General features: G+C 40.3%; 1 protein-coding gene across 8 annotated transcripts in view; it reads right to left on the bottom strand.

The window, feature by feature from the left end:
- LOC121292843 (serine/threonine-protein kinase VRK1-like) overlaps positions 1-12,107 on the bottom strand; it is a 97,621-nt gene that overhangs the window by 37,352 nt on the left and 48,162 nt on the right. For all 8 annotated transcript variants that reach the window (XM_041215344.1, XM_041215348.1, XM_041215325.1 and 5 more), the window contains 2 exons: positions 4,298-4,418; positions 257-315 (listed from right to left, as the gene is read on the bottom strand). In XM_041215344.1, coding sequence (XP_041071278.1) covers positions 257-315; positions 4,298-4,418 — 180 coding nt within the window. The remainder of the gene's footprint in view (positions 1-256; positions 316-4,297; positions 4,419-12,107) is intronic.

The raw sequence follows: 12,107 nt of genomic DNA on the forward strand, positions 1-12,107 counted from the left end.
TTTACCCAAAATCCAATTAACATGTTTACTTTTAAAAAGCAAAATCAATAGAGTTGCGTTTAAAATGGTAATTGTGCATCTTTCTTCACAAATAGATGATATGATTTATCTGATAATAGGTGAAAGCAAAATATGAGGTTGTCATTTTAGTGGACATTCAAAAGCAAATCCCTGTTCACATTGGGACAAACTATTGAAGAGTGCCATTTCATAGTACTAGAAATGTACTAGTGTATTTGTACATAAACACACTTACTGCTTTCACATCCAGAGGGAAAACACTGATTCACAGAGGTCGGAAGGTTTTCCATAAGTCTGAAATAACAATAGCAAACACATTATAGTAAGTCACAGGAATACTTTCTGAGAGCAAAAGATTGTGAGCTACAAACACTCAGAACATTGAGAAAATGTGCCCAATTTAATATTTTAACTTATAACCCCATCTCTTTTTAACATAAGGATTTCTCAGTACATTTAATCTTCCATTAAAGTTGAAAGCAAATAAGTTCACAAAGGCTGAAACATATAAATTTTCATCTGAACAAAAGTGAAGTTAAGTTTTTCTTGCTATTTCACATTAAAAATATTGTATCAAAATGCTGATCATATTAACAGGATTTATTAATGTTGGACTTGGGAAGACTTTGCATTTCACACATAATATATATGCTATCAATATTTTAACAGTTATCCCTGGATTTGATATTCTTGGATTAAATAATAAGTTATTACACATACAACTCAGTGTTCCACCACAATGTACTTTGAACACTTTGCATATGAAGTTTATACATGCTGATCACAATATGTGCACCGAGTAACAGGTCGGAGTTTTTATCTAAAGAGTTTTGAGTTACTTTCCACATTCAGTGATCTGAAAGACAAATGTTTTCCCTAGATTTCAGAAACATTGGGTTTTTTTATGGAGCTCACAGAGATGGGAAACATGGCGTTTGGGGTGACTTAATCAGGCAGGATACAAAATTTTGCTTTCCTCACAGCACGCTGAGATGCAGAGGTAAAGTCAGCAGCATGTTCGTGGTGTGTCGAGCATTACACCAGCCTGTGGTGGGTTCCTATCTGTAATATATTTGCATGCCATGAATACTCAGTAGTGTAAAATTTTTAAAAATTATGTCCTACTTTCAAGATAAAGTCAGCAGTGCACAGGAATCTCGTGGTACCCAGTTCATGATCATTTAAAAGTGGCATGCACCAGTCGGCTTTGTGTAGTTGTGTGTAAACTCAGGGGTTTTCCTTGTTTAACTCTACAGCACAAGGGAGGGGAGAAGGAAAATGGACTCTTGCATGGAGGCTCAGAGCTGGCTAGGTGAGGGGGAATTGTGGAGTGGGGCAGGGAGGCATGGAGAAGAGGAAGAGGGATCCATGGGAGTTCAGAGAGTGAGGTCAGGGGCATGGAAGGGCTCAGTGTCCTGGGTGTGGTACAGGGGTTGGATGGTGGGAGGGGGAGGTGGTGAGACTGTCAGTCAAGGTAAGAAAATAAGGGATCTAAAGGGCGATGTCAGTACTGTCCACATGTGGATCCACCACAGGGTACTAGCTGTCAGAGTCCTAAAGGGCTCTGAGTTCACCCATAACATTTCGATTATCCCCATTGAGTGATCTCGGAAAATGTCCTTTACAATGCATAGGAGAGAAGACCAGTCAATCCTGCAAGTTCAGCCATGTCTCATAGAATGGTGAGTAAACACTAATGTGACACCAATGTGAACATTCAATAAAGAGTGAATGCAAAAACACAACATTGTTTCTTCCACCATATAGGTGCCACCATATAACTGCCCTGTAACCATCAATGTGTGCTAACCATGAGGCGTGCCGGTACATTCAGCTCTCTAACTAAGCTAGTCTCAATAAATAATGATGCACACATGAATAAAGTGAAATCAATGTAATGTGATAGGTAGGATAGTAAGTTGTGAAGAGGACATAAGGATCCTGCAAGTGGGTATACATAGGTTAAATGAGTGGGCAAAAATTTGGCAGATGGAGTATAATGTGGGAAAATGTGAACTTGGCCGCTTTGGCAGGAAGAATAGAAAATCAGCATATTATTTAAATGGAGAGAGACAGCAGAACTCTGAGGTACAGAGGGATCTGGGTGTCCTGGTACATGAACCACAAAAGGTTAATATGCAGGTACAGCTAGTGATTAGGAAGGCAAATGGAATGTTGTTGTTTATTGCAAGAGAAATGGAATATAAAAGTAGGGATGTTTTGCTGTAGTTGTACAGGGCATTGGTGAGACTGCATTTGGAGTACTTTGTACAGTTTTGGTCATCTTAATTAAGAAAGGATATAAATGCAAATGCATAAGAAACAGTTCAGAGAAGGTTCATTGACTGATACCTGGGGTGGGGGTGGGATTGGAGCGAGGGTTTATCTTATGAGGACAGGCTGGGCCTGTATCCCTCAGAGTTCAGAAGAATAAGAGCTGATCTTATTAAAACATATAAGATCCTGAAGGGATTTGACAGGGTGGATGCTGAAAAGATGTTTTCCCATGTGGGAGAGACGAGAACCAGTTTAAAAATAAGGGGTCTACCATTTAAGATGGAGATTAGGAGACATGTTTTCTCTCAGTGGGTTACAAATTGTTGGAACTCTCTTCCCCAGAGAGTCTTAGAGGCAGGGTCAATGAATATTTTTAAGGCAGAGGTAGATAGATTCTTGACTAACAAGACAGTCAAAGGTTATTGGGGGTAGGGAATGTGGGTTTCAGGCCGCAGTCAGATCAGCCATGATCTTATTGAATGGCAGAGCAGGCTTAGGAGCCGAATGTCCTATTCCTGCTTCTGATTCGTATGTTCGTATTTTCAAGTGAAATTTAAATTTGCAAAACACACATGCCACCTTTGTGCTCTCACGTGTTATGCTAATGGCAATGTAGTTGGGCAGGATAGTTATGGCTGTGATGCAGAATATCTGTTTGAACAGGAGGCTCTTTAATATGCTGCTTGTAGATGCAGCACTGTCAGCTAATGCAGGTTTCACCAATGAAAAGCATCCCTTGCTGCTAAATCAAACTTGTTTTCCATGAAAGCTGCTGGCACTTAGAGCTTTAGTTATAATTGAGTGGAAAATGGCAAAAAGTGGAAATGGCGCATAGTTCTGGTTACAACTTTAGGAAAGACATGTTGTCGACGAAGTCCTGGCCATTGTTTTAATGTCCCTCTCTTTCCATCTCCATTTTCTTCTTGAGCTGCTTCGGGTCTTCTCAAATCTATTGACTAATGCATTTACTTCTATGTCCTTTAATGGTATTCTTGGGCAGCATTGTCAAACAATTTTATTAATTCCAAATGCCTTGATATTTCTTTGCTATCATCAAGCATTTTTAAAGTTTTCTTTTATATATTTATTATTTCATGGCATGTGGATATTGCTGGCAAAGCCAACATTTATGCCGATCCCTAATTGCCTTTGAACTGAATGGCTTGCTAGGCCACTTTAAAGGTCAACCTAATTGCTGTGGATCTGGAGTCACATACATAGGCCAGACAAGGTGAGGATGGCTGATTTCCTTCCTTAAAGGACATTAATGAACTAGATGTTTTTTTTTTTATGATATTCAATGATAGTTTCATGGTTATCATTACTAATACTAACTTTCCAACTCCAGATTTATTAGTTGAATTTAAATTCCACCAGTTGCCTTGGTGGGATTTGAACCCATGACCCCAGAGCATTAGCCTGAGCCTCTGGATTATTAGTCCTGCAATTATTAGTCCATCTTCCCTATTGCTTTTCGGATTCTGTTCCTCTGGTTAATGTTCAAGTATTTGGTTCTGTTGAGCTTTCCTTTAATTTAAATAATTTCATACCTTCCAAAACATTTTATATATTCCAAAAGAGAAATTTTGAAACATTTCCAGTTTTGAATATCAAAAATAAGGAACATAGAAAAAATTACCTAACTTCTTCATATTTTAAACAAAATTATTCTTTATTTAGTACTTTTACTTGAATGTAAAGAAGTCACCTGGTCCTGAAACTGTCAATGTCAATTTACTGTTTAAATGCTCGAAATAATGTCACCCAAAGTGTATATATCTAAGTGTACTTTAATGTCATTCAGGCATCGTTTTGTCAAAAAACACCACAAACTTTGAAATTTCTATCATATTTATGATGACAATTTGAAGTTATTACGAATGAAATGAATACTTGCTCGCACAAGGGGCGAAACGTGATATTCTAAAGAAACTGATGTGCTTTGAAGATTTTTTTAAAACCAGCTACAGTAAACCATAAAACAGAAGAAAACTCATACTTGATTTTGGCTCCTTGGACTGCTATAGGATCCTTCAAGCTCTGCTCCCAGGGCAGCTTCCCACACAGCCACTGTAGCATGCAGTAGCCAAGGATTTCCAGGTCACCTCGTCTGGATGGGGCTAAGGGAATGTGATTGAGGAAGAGGAATTAAGAATGAAGGATTAAAAGTCACTCAAGGCAAAAATAGAGAAAGCTTTCATTTAACTCCTGTTGATGAAATGTGTAAAATCCAAGCAGGCAAGTGGCTTGTTTGTTCAGCTGTATTAGAGTTGGAACGCCCAAGTTTTTGGCTGTGGTTCACAGACAGGCTGTGACTTGTGCAATAAAAGCAGGGGTCAGTTTCCTTACCTCCCTTAACCTCATCCTTCCTCAGTCTGGCCTGTCACATGAACTTGATCCCTGTGGCCTCTGACATGATCCAGACAGCTCATAATCCAGCACCAACACTTCTCAAAGAGCCAGCAGTAAAACAAAGAAATAAATGTCTGCCTCTAAATTACTAACATATGTTCCAGGAAGTCCACAGGATCTGAATCACCAGCACAGAGATCCCGCTCACAGACTAAACAGTGATGGCCTTTCCTTTACTACACAAGTGCAAAAAGTTTGAGGCAATGGCAAAACTGCCATCTAGTGTAGAGTAGGAATGGTAAAAAATTAACACATAAGGTGATTTGCAGATTGGCAGTATTCTTTCCAAATAAATAAAATGTTTATTAATTAAATCGTTGAAGACAAGTGTTACTCACTTGAAGTGAATCAAAAATACCAATTGATATGCTTATTGAAAATTTCATTTTACAAAGGACAAATTTGAAGACTTGGGGGGCTCAATCTTTAATCACACAACTTAACCCTAATTACTAATCTAACAGAGTATACCAAACAGGCTTCTGCAATCTAACACTAAACATACAGTCCCTTGGGAAGTTTATTATCTTTTTTTTATGACCTGGCATGGATACAATAATATCCAGACACAGAACTTGGCTCTGCACATGACAACTAATTTACACTGAATTGCAGCTCCATTTTGTAACAATTTCACAGGCTATAAATCTCCTATTAACTTTGTGGAATGATGTGACTTACCCATCTTTTCCCTAACCCCATAATTTAAATCTCCGTTATTCCATATCCAGTCAATCAAATACCAAATTCACATTTGTTCACTTGTGTAAGACATAAGTCTTCAACAAAACTGAACATATCTAGTTTTGTCTGAAGTATAGGAGGGGCAGTTCATTACTGAATCTGAATTCTGAGGGAGCTGGTGGTCTTCATTTAAATGTCTTTCTCATTATAGCATGCATTAATGTGACCTAACCCATAAATGTAGAAGCTACTGCTTATCAACTGGCTCCAGAAACTACGGAAATAGTGGAAAGTAGTATTATATGATAACCTGAACCACCACCTGCATCATTTATTCTTATGCATATCTAATTCAGCAATAAATTAATTAAATGCTACTGAGATTTTTAACTGTTCAGCTATGACACACACAGTGGTAGTACTTTTGCCTCCAAGTCAGAAAGTTGAGTGATCAAGTGCCACTTCTGAGATGTGAGTTCATAATCTAGGTTGACATCTCAGTGCTGTGCGCCACCCTCTCAGGCGGAAGGAAAAGATCCCATAAAACAATTTGTGATTTTGCCCTCACATGCCCTTTCCGGTAGCTATTGTAACATCCCTTAGATACAAGGTTTATGTCTTCCACATCACTTCAGTAAGTGGAACCACTGCTGGCAAGGTCCCGCTAATGTGCCATTTTTAAGGAGGCTGGCCAGATAAGGAGCAAGATGGCTACCCGCCCACAAGTCTTGGATAGCCAACTGAGTGGCTTTATTTGGCACCTCTCCTGCGCTGTCTGGAATTTTGCAGTTGACAGGTGGGCCCCTGCAGTGGCCAAAACAAGGCCAGAAAAAGGAGGCAGCCTCCTGGTAGCAGACCAGGGACCAGTGCTCCACTTTACTATTCAAGCATTCCCCCACTCTTGCAGCAACATACAAACAGCTCGACACTGCCCTGTGGAGGAGTCCCAGAAAGAAGGGCTGACAATTGTAACATAAAAATCTTCAGAAGATTTTAAAAATATTGACAGGGTGTCTCCAACTTGAGGTGACCCCCCCCCCCACCCCCATCTCTCTCTCTCTCTTACCTGTAACAACAGGTTGCAGCTCTTTCACTGCACGGAGAGCCTCCTACTGGTCCTGCAGCTTTTGGAGTCCACCCGCCATCTTTAATTGAATGGTGAGTGTACCCTCTGCCCATGATTTGTCTTTCAATTAAAAATCAGGATGTGAATATCACGCCCATGCAGTGCAGGATTGGGACCTAGAATTATGCCCAAATTGGGGTTCATTCAGCCCATTGTTTCAAAATCAAACTGCACTGTTATTGTCAGTTATTATTTTTATCTATTAGCGAATAAGGAAATAAATGTATTAGTTCATTCCACCATTTTTTTTATTGTTTTGTATAGGGATTTACATAAACTTGCAAGTCATGGCTTGATGCAGAATACTTAATATTTCCAGATACAGACACTGAGGATCACTTACAGAGTTCTGGGGGGTTTGCATGAGACACTAAGGCCTGTCTTTTCAGTCAGGGTAACTGCTTTTGGAAGTATGGACTGGGTGAGATTCAGGCCTGTGAAAAGGGACGTTACACCTCTCTGGGCTGGATTTTCACAGGGTTGGGGAGACTGCACAGATGTTTTAAAATTTCAGAGATGCTTCCATTCCCGGTGCCCCCATTTTTGCTAGCCTGGGATAAGGTTGAAGGCAGCAAGCCCGCATCCAGCATTCTTGACCTGGCTAGCTCCAAAGTGGGGATAGGCATCTCTTAGCACCCCACAATTTTCATGGAGTCAGGCCAGCTTCTCAAGGACTTGTAGTTCAACAGCCCCTCAGTGAAGTCGTGAATCCTGGTCTGGATGTGGGACCCTTTTGAAAGATAATTTCAAAATGTCTTACCCATAACCCATGCCAACTTATGCCCCCCACTCATCCCTAATGGCTCCTCCTACTAGCATGCTAACCCATGCCCCTCCACCCATCTTCAATGGTCCCTCGTAACCTTCATGCCAACCCTTGTCCATCCAACCACTCTCAATGATCCCTCATACCCTCAGTGACAACCAACGTCCTTCCACCCACCCAAAGGTCCCTCATACCCTCCCTGCTAACTCATAGCACTTCCATACCTATTCACCCAGTATACACTCTGTATTGAACCTATGCACCCTGTAGTAACAATAGCATGTGTGGAAAGGCTTAAAAACAGCCATTGATAACTTTCTTAAAAATGTTTTCCCTTGTGTCCACCTGTTTCAGTGAACTAATGGAAGTCTGGGCTCTCAGCCAAGCATGCATTAAAAGGCTTGGCTGAGAGCCCAATCTTTTGTCCAAACAGGTGCACACAAGGGAAAACATTGCTTAATTGGCAGCTTTTTTCTTAGATCTATTTTGTCACTGGCTCAATGTTTTTTTTACACAAATGCTTATAGTTTCTACTATTGAAACTTTAAAAGGTCTGGTTGAGTGACACTTTTATATGGTTGCTGTAACAGCAGTTTTTTTTTAAAGGAAGTTATGAATGGGTGCCTTTTTAAAAACTTTTCCACAAATGCCATTGTTATGATAGGGCTCATTGGTTCTGTATATGAATAGTCATGGAAGTGTTATAATTTGGTTGACATGGAGGGTATGGGCAATTGGGGTGGATGGAGGGGCATGGATTGACATGAGTTGGCTTGGATGGGGAGTGGGTGGAGTGGCATGTATTGGCATTAAGCGTATGAGGGGCCTTTGGGGGTGGCTGGAGGGACAAGGGTTGGTATGAATGGAATAAGGGGCCATTGGATGTGGGTGAAGGGACATGGGTTGGCATGAATAGAGCATGGGGAATGGGTGGGGGGTGAAGGGATGAAGGCAGTTGGGGGTGCATGGAGGGATATGGGTTTGGCATGGAGGGAATGAGGAGCCATTGGCAGTAGATGGAGAGGCAAGAGTTGGCAATAATGGGGCATGTGGAGTGAGCATGGGGGTGAGCTGGTGTAAGGGGTGGGGGATAGAAGGCCTAATATTTAACACCCAGGCCTTTCAGTCATACTGCCTCAGCACTCCACAGTCCCTATGGCTGACTCTGATCTTTGTCTGGGGTCAGGGGGCCTGACCCCAGCACAAACCCACCAGCCAGAACAAAGGTCACATTATTCAAGGCATTTTCTCCTTGGTGGGCATGCCAAGCTGGGAAATTTCCTGACTCTTGCTTCCTGCCTCTAAGATGAAAATATAGCCCTTAAGAAGTAAGAGCAGGAGTACGCCGGTCAAGCTTGCTCCATCACTCAATAAGATCATCAATCTCTCCTCATCACAGGAATCAGGCTAGTGAACCTTTGTTGCACCTCCTCAGGTAAGCATATCCTTTCTTAGGTAAGGAGACCAAAATGTGCGCAGCACTCCCAATGCAGTTTCACCAAAGCATGCAGTAAGACTTTTTAACTCTTATACTTCAAACCCTTTGCAATAAACACTAACATATGATTTGCTTTCCTAATTTCTTGCTGTACCTGAATGTTATTGCTGTGATTTGGGTACAAGGATACCCAAGTTCCTCAGAATACCAATAATTCTGAACTCCATGCAAGCCTGTTCTTCATTTGCTCTGCTTAATGCTAAAAGGCCTATTTATGTTTTTATCTGGAAGAAGCATTTACTGCCATTAGTTGAAAGGTTGTCTTTTTAAAAAGTATATAAGCATTGCCAGGTTAATTCACAAATCCGAGTTAAAACTGTATAGGCAATATCCCTGAGTTCACTTTGACAATTAAGAGGCGATCATTTCAAAACTGACTTTCTTTCTCCCTTGGACCGAGAGTTCTCCTTTAAATTCTGAGTTATGGATTAACAAAAATGGAAGGCAAGGCTTGGTATATTGCAGCAACATTCCTGCCTTGAACCTTAATGGCTGCAAGTACAAAACTGCAATGTCCTTCGATACTTAATCACCTGCCAAATTCCACCTCAGATACCTAATGTGGTGATCTATTAGGATGAAATATATTTATCTGACTTTTAACTCAAGCAATTCCTTCTATAGCCACATTGCTTCTTTCTTTGCCACCTGCCTCCAAGCACACCCCCACCCCACCCTCCCCAACACCCATAACTTTTAATTCTGGAGGGAATTTTTAAACATTCAACTCAGGAGCAAGTTACTCCTTAGCAGCCATTAACTCTACATCCATGCTGAATTTCCCAACATCTTAGATGGCAACTGAACAAGGTAACAAAATTATTTAACTCCCTGCTTCCTTCACTCTACTCAAAGGTATGATCCATAAGTTTCTTAAAGTGAATGAGTTTCTTATAGGTAAACCAGTACTTGAACTTCTTTTTCAAACTTACAATTATCCTGTACTCTATATTCTAATACATCAACACATAGCCAAATGACTTCCAAGCTCACTGTTCCCTCATGATGAAAAATGTATTAAGGTAACAGCCTTAAGTTAGGATGATATGGGTGAAATTGACAGTGTGTGATGGTCCATCAAAGGTACAGCAGAAATCTTTTGGTTATCCAATGATACAGATATCCTTTGAAATAAATCCACATTGGCCAGCCTTAAGAAAATATATATGAAATTGTTTTACTTTGAAATACACCTATACATATGAAAACTCTGCCACTTTATGACTAGATAAAACAAGATTGAAGCTCACAATGTTTTAACCCTGACTTCAGAGTTGATGAGAATAAATGTCCCAATTGTAACTGGTTGTCAGACTGGCAGACTTCTCAACAGTGCAGAATAGTCACAACCGCCAGCATTCACATATCCATGCTTGAAGCATGAGACTTGGAACATCCAGTTCTCCAACACGGCGGCAACATTTAGGAAAACATTTCAGTTGCTGCGATAAGAATGTACACTTGTAAAGTATATAGCAAGTATGCATTTGATTCACCTTATTAAAAAATAGCTTTTCACTCTAATATGGAACCCAGAAGAACCATAAAATGGCTACTGCCAAATACTCTAGTATAAAGCTATTTCTGCTGGACCAGATTTCTACAGCATTGTTGCAGAGTCTCGTAATCACAGCAATAAAATAGGTCCTGACTTGTATGTTGGCAAATAGACAATACGTTAAAAAACACCTCATTTTGGTAAGTAAGTGCAATATACTGCTATCTCCAGAGAAATTAGATATTGACTACATGCTTCAGTGACTAGAAATATGGCTGCAAAACAGTCCATGCATTAATCTAGACACTACCATTTCAGTGACACTAACAATGTTAAAAAGTTCAAACAGAACTCGGATACAGTAATAATTCCCAGTAATTATCAAAAGCTGACAATGCAGGATTTTAATTAATAAAGTTATTCATTGTGCTCTCTGGTAATTTGCTTGTAATATTGACAACAATAAAGTATTTTGCTCCATGATAGATCAAGCAGAACAAGCTTGACCTCTGCTTTGCTTCAAATGATACGTGAAAATAATGGGCAACACTATAATTAGTCTGTCTGTGTAATGTGTGTTCTGTATTAGAACACTGACATGAGCATTCATGTTTACTCCACACTGAAAGTGACCATTAAGGTGCTCATCAGTCGGGCAGACAGCAGTCTAACCTGCTTTACCCTGTTGTATCTTTTAACCCTTAGATTAAACTAATGTATTAGAGAGTTGCATTTTTTTTTACTGTGGCTCAGCAATTTCTACTGCTGTTTAGTATACCATGTAAACAGGGAAGGCTGGGAAACAAAAAGGTTAATAGTTCTAAGTATTCAGTCAAAACAATACAAGTAGAATTCTAACAAAACCCAAAACATATTAATAAAATTGAATGCAAGTGATAATTAAATTGATGGTTGCAGTAAACTGTCCAGAGCTTATGGAGCTTTCAAAAAGCACATTTTCCTCTCAGTGGTGCAATGGTGGAAGATCAACCTGTGAACATGGAAAACAGGTTTTGTCTGGGAATTTCCTCACAGCTCTTGCTGCTTTCCCATTGTAACTTCTCTGTGTTCCGTTACATTGCTGATATGTGTTTTGTTGGTCATAGACAGATTTTGGGGAGTCATGAGATGAGTCACTTGTTGAAGAGAGCTCTGTCTTTTCCTTGCTGGAGTAGCCACTGCATTCATGTGGCTGGCCCAGTTTAGTTTCTGATGAATGGTGACCCCTAGTATGTTGAATATGTAAACTGGGCAGTGGTAATGCCATTGAATGTCAAAGGGAGGTATTTATGCTCTCTCTTATTTAACGTGGTCATTGCATGGCACTAGTGTTGTGTGAATGTTATTTGCAATTTATGTCAATGTTGTCCAGGTCTTGCTATGTGCAGGCAAGAACTGGTTCATTATCTGAATAGTGGCAAATGTAGCTGAACACTATGCAATCATCTGTGATCAGGCCCTCTTCATAGCTCTGGAACATTCACACTTCTGACATTACGATGGAGGGAAGGTCATTGATAAAGCAGCTAAAGATGAGTGGGCCTACGATGCCACAGCAACGTCCCAAGGCTGAGATGCTTGGCTTCCATCAATCATAACTACCTTCTTTAGTTGCAGGAACGATTCCAGCCACTGAAGGTTTCCACCTAATCTCGTTGAGTTCAATTGTATTGGGCTCTTTGGTGCTTCATTTTACAACCTTAGGGCAGATTTTCTGTTTTGGGTTGGGACCCTGTCGTCGGGAGCAATTGTGGGTCCAAAACCCCCACTGGGGAGGGAGCAGTAATCTGACATCAGTTTTCACTGGATTCATCAATTAGTGGCC

This window comes from Carcharodon carcharias, chromosome 2 (assembly GCF_017639515.1).
Source record: "Carcharodon carcharias isolate sCarCar2 chromosome 2, sCarCar2.pri, whole genome shotgun sequence".
Taxonomy (NCBI): domain Eukaryota; kingdom Metazoa; phylum Chordata; class Chondrichthyes; order Lamniformes; family Lamnidae; genus Carcharodon; species Carcharodon carcharias.